The sequence below is a fragment of the Gavia stellata genome, chromosome 27 (genome assembly GCF_030936135.1).
Source record: "Gavia stellata isolate bGavSte3 chromosome 27, bGavSte3.hap2, whole genome shotgun sequence".
Lineage (NCBI taxonomy): Eukaryota > Metazoa > Chordata > Aves > Gaviiformes > Gaviidae > Gavia > Gavia stellata.
This window is the reverse complement of record NC_082620.1, coordinates 7,070,103-7,085,720: the sequence shown is the minus strand read 5'-3', so window position 1 is coordinate 7,085,720 and position 15,618 is coordinate 7,070,103. Positions and strand designations below refer to the sequence as shown.

The 15,618-nt window shown below is 45.3% G+C and overlaps 1 protein-coding gene across 1 annotated transcript; it reads right to left on the bottom strand.

Annotated features, from left to right (window-relative positions):
• Positions 1 to 341: 341 nt before the first annotated feature.
• On the bottom strand, positions 342 to 14,053 carry MMP23B (matrix metallopeptidase 23B). The gene is made up of 8 exons (XM_009809305.2): positions 13,883 to 14,053; positions 9,435 to 9,580; positions 6,424 to 6,563; positions 5,018 to 5,185; positions 3,614 to 3,778; positions 2,565 to 2,675; positions 1,471 to 1,597; positions 342 to 799 (listed from the first exon to the last, which is right to left on the bottom strand). The coding sequence occupies exons 1-8, from the start codon at positions 14,051 to 14,053 to the stop codon at positions 625 to 627; spliced, it is 1,203 nt and encodes a 400-aa protein (XP_009807607.1). The 3' UTR covers positions 342 to 624.
• Between the last annotated feature and the right edge of the window lie 1,565 nt (positions 14,054 to 15,618).

Below are 15,618 nucleotides of genomic sequence, written 5' to 3'. Positions count from 1 at the left end.
GAGTAATAAATACAAACCACAGGAAAGCGGTTGGGGGGAAAAAAGATGTTCTGTGGATACTTGAACTGAACATGTTGAAGTGTGGAATGGGATAATTAGAAAGGGTTTGTTGTGATCCTACATCCTCCGCCTGACAAGTAAAAGAAAAAGTAATATGAGGTCTTACACTTTTTTGTATGTTCTTCTACTGCTACACACCAGGATCTAAAAAAGTAACAGCAAAACACTTACAGAGCATAACTGGTCATTTTCCTTCCACAGTACCTCTGCCTCCATTGCAACATAGCTGAGCCATCAATCTGTTCAGCCAGTTGTTTGATGAAGAGTTATGTTCTTGTTTTTCAGCAGTCCGCAGTGATCCACATAGTTTAACTGCAAAATCTGACACTTTTTTAAAAAAAAAATTTTTAATTCTCTGTACAGCACATATTTGATAAATTCTTTAAAACTAATTTGGAAAAGTTTTACGTTCCAGTAATCAAGTCTCAGAGTCTCTCTTGCCCAAGGTATGGAAGCAGCTGATTTAGAAGTTCAGTTGCACTACTGGAGATTAAAATGCCAAAGAAACATTTTGAATTTGAAACAGAACTAGCAGTAATCGAAGTGCTCGTTCCAGGGCCCTTGTTAGTGCTTCAGTCTGATTCTCCAGGAATAAGTAGTCAAGATTCTTTCTTTTTTCTTTACTATACAAGTGTAAGTTCCTTCATTAATTGCATTTGCAATGATGCTCATGTGATCCTCATTTAAGGATAAGTAACCTGGATATGAGTATTCCAGCAGCTCCTTATCTTTATACCAGCTGTCATAAGAAAAATAATAAAAATTAAACTACAAGATGTCCAGTACAATGCAATATGTGTTAGTGGTTCTTCTGTCTCCTAGTAAGTTTGCTTGAGTAAATGTACAGCACAGATGAGACTTTAACAAAACCAGGTTAAGGCTTACTGTATTTCAGGGCACTATCCTGAGTAATTTAGGAGCTTGAATCTTACTGAATGTTGGGTCCTTAGTCTAAACTAAGCCACAGCCTTGGGCGTATCTCTTTCCGTTTTAGATACAGCCAGAAATAACATGCTTGTACACTAGCAAGAGCTAACAAACTATTAACCAAAAGAGCAAATTTAAGACTGTAGTTTTTTGCAGAATATGGGCCAGGGAATTTGACTTGGTGGTAAGAATTACTTTGTGCTACATATGTGAATCGGATTTTATCCTTTTTCAACTCAGCTTGCTTATTTCCGATAGCTCTGCTTTCAGACTAAACGCTTTGCAATGTTACGAACCATATTGTGCACTCCCTTCTCACAGTTAGCCAGCCACCCCTCTTTCTACTCTGGGTGACAAATGAGACAGTCACATGCTCCAGAAGATAAACTGCATTCTTATTTACGCTGTTTTGTCGTAATTCCATAATTGGTATGTAAACTGCAAAGTCTCCTAAAGGACTGGAATAAATGATAGAGCACTTACTAAACTTTGCCTTTTTTATGAATTATCTTCTGCCCACAGCGGAAGGTGACATTCCTGCCTTCAGAAACAGTCTTGGTTTTTGTCCTTGGCGGGGGCAGAGTAGGGGGGACCGTTGGAAATGGGAATTCTATCCACCAGAGGTGAGAGAGAGAAATGGCAAAAGTTAGCATAGGTCATTATCAAGCTTTAGTCATTCCAAAACACTTTCACGGAATTATGTTATCACCTAAGGAACCTTCAAAGTATTAATTTAAAAATGCCTCCTACAGAGCAATCCTTGGATGGACATGTAACATTATTCGTATGCAAAGATAATTTTGTGGCATGTAAACTGACAGAGATGGATAAAAATCAACTTGCCCATTTCAGCTATATGGAAGAGTATACATTCAGTGTATGAACAGTCCGCTAGAATACATGGGTTTGTAATCATCTGACTGAATCTTTGCCTTAATCTGGTCTAAAAAAATACCTCTGTACTGGAGAGCGAGGTACTAGTCATACGGTACATCATCTTAAGGTCCGTAAGTATTTATCTGAAGCTTAATTCCACAGCTGCAGTAACTTGACCTGATCCTGCATTAGTCCCTTATCTGGATTCATAAAACTGAGAGACTAGATAAGGTGATTAACATACTTTATCTCTTTTTCTGCAGAGCAGCTCAAGTCCAGCTGTGCTTGAGATGTCATTTGCCTTGTTTGTGTCCCATCACTGCATCAGGAACTGTCCTGCATCTCTTATCTCCGAATTTAACATGTCAGCATCTCACTTCCTCAGTTGGGTCCAAAAGGGGAGTCTGATGCACATGGAGTAGCTGTGTTTTAAGAAACTCCCTATCATTGGTTCAGTTAAACCAGAGAAGAATGGAAAGTTTAATGTTCTAGTCCACAAACGTTTAAACAAAAGCTGCTTCCTCTTTCCAAGCCTCGATCTTGGCTCAAATGTGGAAGAAGCATAGCGGAGATGGCACTTCCCTCCACTGATCTCTAGTGTTGAATTAAGATCCTGCCTATCCCTGCAGCAAACACTGCTCAACTTTTACCTCCTCCCTTGTGCAAACCCCACCAAGAATCCCAGAAGAAAAGTTAGATACCGTAGCAGAAGTCACAGGTAGATGGACAGTGCTTTTTCATCAGCTTCCTGCGTTTCTCACAGAAACCTTTTTGTGCCCATGATGAGCACATAAATAGTCTGTCTTTACATCCTGAAACAGAAAGAGAGGAGGGATTAGAGGGATTGGGGTAGACTGTTCCTTCTGAGAAACAAATTGACATTACCTAAATCAGACTGTTCAATGTAAATGGTAGAGCTGAGACAGGAAGGAATCTAAAACAGGAGTACAATAAATGGAGCAGGGTGCCGTTACTGTGGGAGCGGTGGGCTATATATTGAGTTACTTCCATGCAGTAGCATCAGAAATAGCAACTCTTGAATCACTAAGTCCTACACTAGGTAATGTTTGAAAAGTAGCAGGCAAATGTGTCAGAGCTCGGGGGAATCTTGCCACAGCCCGTTTGGTTTGCGGAGAGTTTTGTCATGTTGTATTAATACATCCAAGTTCAGCCAAAAGAGTAATTAACAGCTGTTTGCCTTCCCCCTTCCTTTGCCTGTGCGCTTTCCCTGGGTGCACCTGATGCTTGCAAACGTACGAATGCAAGTCAGGGCTCTCCACGGCTAAAATTAGCCTTTTATTCTTTATAAACCACAGTACAAAAGGCCCAAAGAGTCTGTGCCCAGAGCTGGTTCATAACGAGCTGGGCATGTGAGAACACATACAGTGCCTACGCCTCTGCTGCAGCAGCTCGGAGCAGCCTGAGGACATGGAGTGGACTGACCCCGCTGAAACCTTTTCTCAGAACTGCCATCTGGGGAGGTGGCAGCATGAAGTCTGTAAGACTTCCAGCCTCCTGCCTATCATATTTGAAGCTAGTAGTGCTGGAAACAGACAACGCTACACTTCCTTTTCACTCTACTTTGCATAAAAAGGAGTAAGATTCCTCCTGCCTACTGCTCACTGGCTTACAGCCTAGTCCTGCCAAATGATGAGGGTCTAACACCATGAGAGCTCACAGGATCCAGCTAACACTTCAGGCAAATGTTCTTTATACAGAGGAGCCCAGAGCACAACCCTGCCTTCCTTACCGTAAAGCCTGTGAATTCCCCAGACTTCATCTTGAGAGATGGTCTTTTTCCCAGTCAAAGTGGCGTTGATGTGCATGAGGGCATTGGTGTTCAGGGAGTGCATGAGTCCTAAGGCATGTCCTATTTCGTGAGCGGCTACATGTACCAGATCTGTAAGCCAAACACCTGGAAGAGAAACGGAAAAACAGATGGCATTTTGTGGTGATGTACAATTGTTAATCCTGGTTGAAAACCAGAGGAAATATTTTAGCACTAGGACGGTATCATCTTATCGAAGGTCACCCCAGTTTCATCTCTCTGTAGCTGCTTGGGTGCAAATAGAGGAGCCAATTACTTCCACATGCTTCTAATTTCAAACAGCAGGACACGCAGCCGCTCTGCCAGACTACAGGAAGACTGCTCTGAAAGAGCAATGTTTGAAATGAAGGCAAGTGCCCTGTCTAATACTTACTCTTGTCAGCTTTCTGCTAACTTTGTTCCACAGCCCAGAGCTGTAACTGGAAGCGGCTGTTTGGGAATGAGATTGCTAGCTGGAATACTCCGGTCTGACAGAGCCTCCGCTTGACCTCGGCATCCCCCATAGCCTATAGGTCAAACTCAAGTTTCTCGGTAGCATCTTGAAGCCTGCTTCCAGCAGAGGTGGATTTTAACTGAAGGATGACTCAACAAGAGGTGTTATTACTGACACCCGTCTTGATATCTTGCATAAAAAATTAATACATACTGACATTCTTGCTTTAAAAATCATCTCTCCTAGGTCTTTGTCCCTAGATCTTACCTGTTGCTGTGCTTTGGAAAGCAAGAAGGATAGGAGAAATCCCTCTATGTCACCTAGAATCTCCCCTCCTCTCTTTTTATTTGGTGAAAAGCAAAATAGCTTACTTTCAACAAAAGTACTGGAGTTGGTCACATAACATGAACCAAATTTGCTAGTTAGTCAGGGACCATCTGCTGTTAATTTAAAGTTAGTTTTGACATGGCTTAAAAAAATCAAGAAGAAAGAAAGGCCAAGCTGTAAATACCACAGTTAGTTTTAGGTGCCCACAAACCCAAAAATGACCCAGGAAAATGAACATGTAAACAGCCATGCCAGCAAGTGGCAGTGACATAACATGGCCCTTCTCAGAGATGCACCTGCCTGGGCAGAAGCCAGATGTAATTACTGAGTATGTGTCTGAGCTATCAAGTAAGTCCACTGAACTATTCAGAAAGAAATGGCACTGCCACCAAACCTGGTCCCTTACAGCAGTTCAGTCACATAACAGCAAGACCAATGGCTTCCAAAACTACAGAAAATTACAACCATTTCTGTTGTCCCTTTTCCATACTGGGTAAAGCCCAGAACAAGGACCAAAATCTAAATCCTACAGGCATTAATTATGTGCTCCCTGAGCCACGCGTTACCTTTTTTCCAGCTGAACCGTGTATCTCCCAATATCCAATATTCATGGTCATCAAAATGGATTTCCCCATTGGGTGGGAAGAAGGCATGGGCAAGTTCCCCGGTTGTTCCATCAAAGCAGTGGTGAATGAGAGACTCCAGGCAGTCTGTGTGATTGATCGAGTAGAAGCCTGTGAAAAAAGCAGCAGATTTAGTGTATCTAGCAGGGTAAGCCCATCCAGGGCACAGACATCTGTAAACTTGCGGTTTACTAAAAAAACCTCTTATGGTATCCCACATGTTTTCCAACCTACAGAGCCACAAAAGGAAAAATAAATGCAAAGCGGTTGTCAGGAATGATGGCTATGTGATGCAAACTGTACCCAGCCCCGTGACGACCCTGGATTTAGAGCTGTTTCCAACGGACACAAATGAGTCTACTTTTCAGAAAGGAATGCTGAGCTCTTTTTGCAACATCACATGGAAACTTTGGGGTTTTTGGAGAGAAGTTGGATGGTGAGACGATAACCCCAGGATGTAATTGTTCCATTTTAAACATAAATAAAGAGATAGCCTTAGAGTCATAGCTGCTTGCCGTCTTTTCGCTAGAATCACGATAGCGTCGCAGTGAACCCTGTGTCCGCTGGAATTGGGCCACCTGGAGCTCACACGTGGCAGCAGGACAGGCCCCTGGGAAGGCGTATCATGTGCTTGTGAGTAGCATCATGCAACATGAGAGTGAAGAGCATGTTGCGAAACAATGGTAAATCTGCTGGTTATCTCAATATTGCTGCCATCTGCACAGGAAATCATTTATTTCACATAGACCATAAATCCCAGGAAGAATTTACATCTGGAGCTGAGACTGAGCAGATAATGCCTCAGCACTAACATTCTTCTAGGCCTGAGAAACTCAGGAAGCAGCTACTGCATAGCGGTACAGGGGCAGAAGGAAGGGGAGGAGAGAGAGGACAGAGGTGCTTCAACAGGATCAACAGAAGGGAGACTAAAACCGTAAACAAGCTGTAATCCGTCACCTGCTCTTTGGCTCTGCGTGACCTTGGACATGTCATTGCACCTTTCAATACTCAGTTTCCCCGTCTGTGGACCAGAGAGAATCCTGTCCCAGTGGCAGATTTTGAGGGTTAATTCTTGCCAAATACCTAAAGCTTCCCGACTGCAAGAGTCACGGAAAGTGTTAATTACGATAACTAACATCTCCCTAGAGCAACTAAAAGTAGTTTCTCTACCTGACTAAAGGCAAACGATGCCCCAATCCTTGCCCAAGAGGCCCTGCTGAGTCCACACAGCAAAGGAGGACTATCTCCTGCCTCCAAACTCCTGGTTTGCCTCCTGAAACTCCGCAAGTCCCTCGGGGAGGAACAGACACAAGAGTGTCCTGTCAGTGCAGAAGCCCGTGCAGTCTTACCTATTTTCAAGTCACTAGCTACGTGACGTGGCACTTCTCTGAAGCTGAATGGTGAAACTTCACTCCACATTCGGAACGCAGCCGCTAGTCCCTTGCGCGTGTCCCGGGCGTTTATGAGGTTTCTCGGGAAGGACAGGATTCTGTAGGAACACAGAACAACTTCAGAAAAATGCCATTCCCTTCTCAAACATCAGCTGACGGCTCTCAGGGCTGCATCAGACAATCAAGTCTTTCCATTCACTCTAATAGGTTCAAAACAGGAGCAGCTTGAACTGGATATTAAGAATATTTAATAAAACCTCCACAGGGACTAACGTATTACTGACATTCTTTTCAATCACATGTTCTGGACTACAGCCTTTGTCCCTCCTCAAGCACATCGTTTTAGACAAAGTTTTCTTGGAAAACCATTTTTATCCTAACATCTCCTGGTCTGTTGTGCAGTGTTGCTAGAAGAGGGAACAGCTGCATTTCAGCAGCAGACTAGAAAACTCCGTAACACTGAGGCCCCAACATATGTGCACACACTGAAGTATAATACTCTCAGGCAGAACTTTTGAAAGTTGGTTCCAAAGGTTTGAGCGTAAACCAAGTTATTTCCTTTGAAAACATCTCATCACTTGGGAGAAAGACTCGAGAGAGGTTTTTGCTTAGCCATAGGTATAGGTGCAGCTGAACTGTAAGAAAACTACTGGTGCAGGACAGCAGAACCATGGAAATGTATAGATGGCTCCTAGAAACTTACCTTGTCCCAAAAGAAGATCTGCATTCAGGAAATTGCCTGAAGTGTAGCAATTGGGAAAAGTTGTGTATATTCTGCTATCCCCTCTGGTTGTATTTTAGCTATGCTGTTTATGTTCTCCCTTCGTCCCAGCACATCCTAAAGGGAGCAGAAGGTTTCGTATCAAGCCAGGCTGTTAATGAGTGTAAACCTGGACAATTAAGACTATCATGAGGCTTAGCCTGTTTGGGATGAGCGTAAAGGGAGATATCTGTTCTCTGCTCACTAGGAAGGAGTCAGGTTCATACCACCCACTCGCTCTTTGTCTGGGCTTACAGGCAGAATTAACCCCTGCCGACCAGCGGGAAGTCAACATGTACCGCACAGCATCACCCCCTGAACAACGCAACAACCACCACCGCACGTTGAGCAAATAAGGGCAGCGACAGTTACGACGAGACTTCTGTCTAACTGACAGCGTAAGAGCTCCCTAGAGAACAGAGGTAACTGCAGCATCAACCACACTATGCAGATTATCTTCCCGGCCTGCATTTGGTGACCTTGAGATACTCCCCCTCCTGCTTCTGTGGAGAAGAAAGGTGTTAGCGCAGAGCTCTCACACAGACGCAACTGCTGCTGTCCTTCTGCCCACCCCACTTGCCCTCCGCACTCCACTGCCCCAGGCAAACCCACTGCAAACATAGCCCAAAATGCTCTCCTCTCCTGTTTGTTGGTGACAGAAAGCTCTCCCACCCGTTACAGTCACAGTCTGGTCAGCTTTCCAGAGCTCGAGTGCGAGAGAGACCGTCACAGCTCCATAATGATGTCCTCAGCGCAATGCCAAGAAAAAGCTGTGCCACACATCGCTCCAGCCAGGGGCCACTTTCAAGTGTTTTCCAAAAGCCAGCGTGACCTGCCGTTCAAGCCACTGCGGCTTAAGTTAGGGATTGCAGCTCTCTTGAGAGGTCAGCTTTGGGGCTCGCCCTGTACTTTAAAGTCAGGAGTGGCTGGAGTTAGCCACCACCTTAAAAGGACCTTTGCAATCACATATGACATTGAAAAAAACCTGGTTTGGCTCCTGCGTCTCCAGGAAGATGCAGACTCTCAGCCCGGAGTGAACCACAGGCCTTTCTTCAGCCAAGCCTCCAGGACTCCTGCTGGTCTGAGGTCTGCTGTGACAGTCTGATTCTACCTGCCAGTGCTCATCCTATGAAACCATTTCTAAGGGGATTCCCCGAACTTTGTTCGGTGTCAGCCCATGCTAGCTCTCCTGAAAAACACTCAACAATGCCATTAATATTTTCCCAGAGAGAAAAAGCATCTTTTTGGGATGCTGCCACCACAGCCCATCGCACTGGGCAGTTTCAGGGGCTGTTCAGCCACTGCTGAAGTCAGGAAGAGAGCTGCTCCAAGGCTAAACACCAAACAGCATCGACATTGCCTTATGCCAGCAGTAGAGCCAGACAGCAATGAGAAACAGTTCAGTGTGAAAATCCATAGAACTCCATCAACTTTGGCTCTGAACAGCCTGCTCGTTGCAAGCAGTACTAGCACTGCACATTTACACGGCTCCATCGTGTCAAAACCAGACCACGCTATGGCTGTACCCTCCTGCTGAAATGCTGCTGGTTTTGAGCAGCGGTAAACCCAGTGGGAAATCCGTAATCTGGACAGCCGCTTTCCTTGGCAGAAATGTCTGAAAATAGGGTTAACATTCACTCATCCTAGAATTGCCAAGGGCTTTGTATTGTTTATTTGTTAGTAATCTCAGAGTTGGCGTCCTTTCCCAAAGACAACAGGGAGAAAGAGATTCCTAAAAGCGCGCAGCCCCTAGCAGAGCTCTGTCCTCCCTGAAATCACAGAACCTTTCAACAGCAATTCCCCTCAGTGATGATTTAGGTTCATACAGAGCTCTCAAAAATACCAGCACAACAGAGTTCATACTCAATTCGCTACCTTCTGAGGGAAGTCCCTAGTTCTGGGAAGCCTATCTGTCTGAAGCCTGAACCCGCCCCTGAACAGTTAGTTTTACTATAAGTAGCCTCAGCATGCAGCCATATGTGCTACTAGCTTCTAATGCAGTGACGATGCTTCACGTGATCCACAGCCGAGGTGAGAGGTGTAGCATTTGTGGAAATACTGCCTACTTCAGAGCGGCTTTAGCAGCTATCCATTCACTAGCAAATGGATTAGCAATATTCATATGGTTAATATCTATACCCATGGCTGGAAAAAAGACCGCAGCGTCACTTTGAAAATGCTAACTCTTAGGGCTAATGCAAGTCCGTACTTGTATGTCAAGTTGAAGTGGTCCCATTTCAAGTGCCCTGGTGTGATCGTGTATCGTTTTCTCCGTGCTGGAGGCCGAGGTGGGAAAGCTGGACTGCGCAAAGCAGAGGCACTCACTCCGTGAAGACCAGGTGATGGGGCATCTTCCTTAAAAGACAAAACAGGAGGTTGAAAGAGATGGGAGAGACTGCAGGACTGAACAGCGTAAAAGAAAAACGACCAGGTATGGGACACTTGGAGGCTGGGGAGCACGACTGGAACTGCCTTAGGGGTGTCCAGGAGACAAGACTAGTGCATCAGCCCATCAGGGCTTTGCAAAGTACGCCTGGTCCGAGTGTGCTGAACAAAACCAAGACAGAACAAAAGAGGAGCTACGCTGTGAGGAGTTCTTGGGGCATGTCTTAGATCAGACGTGCAAGGAAAGGAAGGGAACAGCACAGCTCAACACGGGATCACAGAGGATCAGTGCTGTAGGCTCCCTTGAGCTGCTGTGTAATTCCAGACTAGGGTACCGCAGCCAGTCCGCTCTCCTCTTGGAGCGCAGCACAGATGGAGCAGAAACGAGGCCTCAGTAGGCTTCTGGCCACCGTCAGTCTGCAGCTCTTCCTGGAAAGTTTTCATTTCCTTTTCACTTTGCCATTGCTCTCCAGCCTCACCACAGAAGAAATGAAATACTGGACAAATGAGTAAAACAGGCAACCCTCTGTGCAGAGAGCTCTTTATAAAGCTGCACTGTGAATCTGAAATGCCTTCAAAGTAAATAGGAGCCCTGGAAACCCTGGAGTGCATTTAAAGCCATCATACAGTAAAAGACATAAAATTTAGTGACAGGTCTGACTCAAACTATAAAAGCCTCTTGGTCCTGAGTAGTGGAGGAAAAGAATGGGACCCAACACGGTTCTCTGGAAGTCTACCGGCTCCTTTTCAGGACTAAGACCCTGAGTATCTCTGGGTCATCTTTGGTCCAGAGACACCAAGACACTTACTAAGCGATCTGTATAGTGGCTGTGTTACAAAAGCTGCACCAGCTGTAGGAGCTTCTTCAGCCTCACAGCACATTCTACAGAAAGCAAGAACTGTATTCATGTTACTCACGGAAGAGCCGAGACTCAGAGTCAACACAGCATATCCCTGGTCTCACAGCAAGCAGAAAAGACAAGAAGCTCAAAGCAATAGCTGCCAGATACTGCCCAAATCAGCAGCATCTCTCCAGGACTACAGCTAGCCACGACTGGTAAAAGGCTGAGGGACTCTATCCTAACAGGAAACCAGTCTCTCTTGCTCACATCTCTGAGCCATACCAGCTTCTAACTTGTTCTAACCTCAGTATCTTTCCTTCCTGGAAGGACAGTCTTTCAGTCTTTCTGCCAGCTCAGCTGTGGGTCTGGGTCATAATTTGAAATCAGCAGAGTCTTTCAATGCAAGGGCCATAGAACATCACCTGTGAGACAGCGAGGTGTTAACTAACACCTTGCCTTCCAAGCTGCAAGCTTTTGGCAGGGTATTTGATCACGTTTCTGGGAGCCTTCAGATGCCAGTTTGCTCTTGAAAGAACACGCAGGATCACTTCTCCCTGTTATCCCTTGTCCCTTCGTTTGCTGTAATAAGGGATCTGGCGGAGGACCCCGTACTTTTTGGTTCGCTCAGCTCAAGGCCTAGCCCCTTCTTCACCAAGGCACGTCTGATGCGAGTACGCTGGCTGTTGTCCCTCTCCCTTCACCTCCAGTGGCTTTTACCTCTGATTCTACTCTAAGAATGCCATTTTCCCTCGATACGAAAGGAAAATTTTGCATCCTTCTGAGCAGCACAGACAAGGTGGAGGATCAGCTAGCCCGTGTATCAATGATCTGTTGGGAGCTGTAAGAGAAGCCTGGAGCAGATTAGCTTATAATTACAGATTAATAAGATATTTTCCCTTTTTTTGCAGTTCTTTCAAGTAGGGTAGAATTAGGCAAATCCTTTCCGCCTTTGTTGTTTTTTCTACGATCCCTTGCCATTATTGGGGCTGATTACACATTCATTCTGGCATCAGGCAAGAATAGCTGAGGATTGTGAATACTGTGAATTCTCAGTCACTCTACGGGCTCTGACTCAGGAGACCTGATAACTTATGATGGGATGAGCTAAGGTATTAACACTCTTCAGTAGCTGTTTATCCTTGTGACAGATGCTCCTTAGCAAAGCCAGCAGAAGACACAATGCATTTGCTTTCTAGCCTCTATAACTGACAGCCCAGCTGGTGCCATTTCCAGGCTCTGGTTCCACACGGAGCTATAAGCTGCATAGGCTGAGGAATGGAAGGAATGGACACTGCCGTTCTGCCCCCTCTGCCACCGGGCTATTAAATTACACCACCACAGGGTGAAATCCTGAGGCTCCTCCTAAAGACCCCTGGGTATCAGCAGAGGAAAATTAGTCAGAAACAGCCTGCTGGCTTCTCCTTCTACAAGGAAAACTCCTGCAGCCCCAAGGGAGAAAAATTACTGTCTTTTCTATGGCCATTGAGCTTACAACCCTAAGGCCATGAGTGCTGAACAAGCAAGGGAGAAAAAAAGAAAAAAAATCTGTGTCCCCAGTGAGCTTATCCTCAAAATACGAAACAAAGTTAGGGTGACTCAGGCCCAACAGCGATCACTGAAACCTCTACCTAACCCAGTCACTAGATCAAGAAAGGTGTAGAAGGTTAAGTTCCCTCACTCAAACATTCTGCTCAGTCTCTGTTCTACTAGTCTTTATTCTACCTACCACTGGTGCAACAGGATGCTTTTAATTAAGAAAGTGTTGCAAAATTAATTGGGAAGGGTGGGGTACCACTACAAGAAAGACACTGAGGTGCTGGAGCGTGTCCAGAGAAGGGCGACGGAGCTGGTGAGGGGTCTGGAGCACAAGTCTGATGAGGAGCGGCTGAGGGAGCTGGGGGTGTTCAGTCTGGAGAAGAGAGGGCTGAGGGGAGACCTCATCGCTCTCTACAACTGCCTGAAAGGGGGTTGTGGGGAGGGGGGTGTTGGTCTCTTCTCCCAAGTGACGAGTGACAGGACAAGAGGAAATGGCCTCAAGTTGTGCCAGGGGAGGTTCAGGCTGGATATTAGGAAAAATTTCCTTACTGAGAGAGCGGTGAAGCACTGGAAGAGGCTGCCCAGGGAGGTGGTGGAATCACCATCCCTGGAGCGGTTCAAGGAACATGTGGCCGCGGCACTGCGGGACATGGTTTGGTGGGCATGGTGGGGTTGGGGTGGTGGTTGGACTTGATGGTCTTACAGGTCTTTTTCAACCTTTGTGATTCTGTGATATGCCGTAGCTCAGATGTAGGATTCTGACAGAAATGGAATGACCTAGTTAAAAATGTCACAGTATAATTTGGATGAAAGGATCTGTCTGGATGCCAAAGAACCGAGACTATGGGAATACTCAGAACTGGAGAAGAGGTCAGCCGCTCCCAGGAGGAAACCCATTTGACTGTGAGGTAAGGTCTCAAACGTTCAAAAAGCTTGGGAGGTACTAGAAGGACGGGTGCTTCAACTCTCTCTCTCTCTCTCAGCAACTGCAGTGGACGCCAACATACATAAAGGCAGACACTGGTCAACATCCCTGCTCTACATTATTCGCCCTGTGTAGTCAGACCTCCATTAATTTAGTTCACTGAGTTGTAATGAATGTAATTCACTCCCCTCTCTCTCTCCTAGTCACGCAGTTCCCCCTTCATAAACTAAACAGTAACATAACTCTGTCACTTAGCATCAATTAATAACAGCCCTCAGCATGTGACGCAAAGAAGGGGTGGTATTGCCTGGATCTTCATGAACACAAACAGCAGGAGAGGATGCAAGCACTTGGAGAAGGTTGTTCTTTTTAAAATTAAAAGCTAAAATTAAGCTAAAAGCAAAAATTAAGATCAGCTTCTGAGAGTCCCAGAGCCTTGCTACAGTTCCCCCTGACCAGTCTGTCGCAGTGTATCTTGCTAATGGACAGACCTTGAAAGAGAGTTAGTATCAGCTAATGGTTTCTGTAGGTCCAGCGTTAACTCCCAGCTCAGATCTTACACCATGAGCCCTGCCTCTGGAGCAACTAGGAAAGCTCGGCTGCTACGGCAATCAGAATATATGCATGCCACATCATCCTAGGCAGGGAAAACAGAGGTACTCAGAAGAACAGCCAAAGCTTTGAGGGAAAACAACCCAAATCTTTTGTGCATTCGCTGTTTGGTTGCCTGCAAGCTGCATACACATCTCTAATAGTCTGATCCTACTTGGGTGCACAATTACCTTTTAGGATCCTTTGCAAAAAGAGACTCAAACAGCCGTAAACAGATCTGGTTGCCTTAACAGTTATTTACACATTGTTTAGATTGCTTCCTGAACTTATCCATCTTCTAAAAAGATTACACATGCACATATATTCGATGTCCCCACGCCCCTTTCAAGCACATGAGAATTAGATCCTTTCCCCTACCTGACTTTCTTGAAGTGCAGCTCCAGCTGGATCTCCCACAATAGCCAGCAAAGCCACTACAGGCAATATGCACAAAAATCCCACAATGGTTCTACAGCCATTGCTCTTTTTCCTGACAACTGAGAGGAAGCTCTTCCTTCTGTCTGCAGAATCTTGTTCTACTTGATCCATGTCGTTCTTGAATACTTTTTAGAGGGAGATGCGACAGATACTAAGACATTCTCTTCATTGGTAATCCTTTTGCTCACAGTTGCATTTGGAGCATTTGTGAGTAGCCCTGCAGTTACTGCCAAAGTTGTGCAGAACCACTAGAGTTTCAAAAAGCTCTAAAAAAAAAAAAAAAGTAGACTTTACATTAAGACTCTTTCCAACGTGCCAAAGATTCTCTTAGCCTCTGCCAAGTGGTATCATATTACTGCAGCTGAAAGTTGGGCTGGCGGAGGAAAAGCAGCAAAGTGAAACAAGCTGGGATGGACATGAACTCGTTTCTTTAACTGACTGTATCATCGACAGAGGACAAATCTGCAGTTCTCAGCTTTATGTAATGAAAAAACTGGGGGAGGGGGCACAAAAAGGAATCCAGAAGTCAGCATCATGCCCCTGGAATGTTTCATTAGGGATGCTTAACGCTAGAAGAGCTGTCATTTGTCAGGGGCTGTCTTCAGGAGCAGAATGAAAAATGAGATGCTGTGAGAGAGCAGGCAGGGCTTCTCTGCCGAGGAAATTCTGGTCGGGGAGTTTACAAACTCAGATAAAAGTAAACATCAACTCCCTCTTCCAGGAAACTTGGCACCTGACCTGCAAATTTCTGGTGTACTTGGGAGCTACCCAGTAAGGGGTCATCATGCTGAGAAAGACAAGTATTTTCAGAATCATACTGATTTGGGGTACCTCAGCTTGAGCACATCAGTTTGTCTTAAGCTGTTAGGTCCTTTAAGGCATTTCCAGGCTGCAGACATGAAGTCAATTCAGGACTTTTTAAAAAGCTTACTCAGAAATTCTCAGGTTTTCCGAAACAGCGGCACTTTTCTGGCTGCTCACTGAGCGCTGGATACTGAAGCACTCCCGATTTGGGGTGTCCTTAGCTGAACAGTTCTGACCAGACAGAGGAAAAGGAACTGTGCAATCTCCTAGTTTCACAAGCAAATGGCAGGGAGGGGGTAGTTCAGCCAGTATAAAACATTCCTAGGGAATATCTGAAGCATTTGAAAGGCTTCAGAAACTTCTTGCACTTTTAATAATGAAAAATGGTTTAATTTGAAATTTTTTTCCCTAGTTCATAATCAAGCTTGCGACATTTTATAAGTTTCATGTATTTTCGAACTAAAGCTGGCCTGGAGCTTTTAAACAACTCAGAATAAATATGACCAATGAGTCCCTGTACAATTTCATGAACATTTTCTTTACCAGTCTTTACCAGTTTTCACCCCCAGAGAAAAAAGATGCTTTCTGCAGAAAGTGGACAAAGTGCAGCAGTTGTTCAGGTACCAGGAGAAGGACAGAATAAGGAGTAACACGGAAGGAAGCTATGGATAGAATTACAAAGGGAAGCTGGAACCAGGAGGACGAGAAAGAGCAGAAAGCAAGGGTACGGGCCTCTAAGTCCTGGGGACCAAAGCAGCCAACTGCAGCAGTCTAGATATTGGCTCATCCCAGCTGTTAGCTACAACCTCCTAGGGATAGTTACACCTCTTCCCCAGTAGCACAGTTGGCAGAATGAAACACGCTTGCGCGTG

Excerpts from the sequence above, each read along its gene's own strand:
- MMP23B (XM_009809305.2), bottom strand. The coding sequence starts at position 14,053 with ATGGATCAAGTAGAACAAGATTCTGCAGACAGAAGGAAGAGCTTCCTC. Across the intron at positions 9,581-13,882 it reads CTGCACTTCAAGAAAGTCAG|GAAGATGCCCCATCACCTGG; the intron begins GTAGGGGAAAGG and ends TTGTCTTTTAAG. Across the intron at positions 6,564-9,434 it reads CACTTCAACTTGACATACAA|AATCCTGTCCTTCCCGAGAA; the intron begins GTACGGACTTGC and ends GTGTTCCTACAG.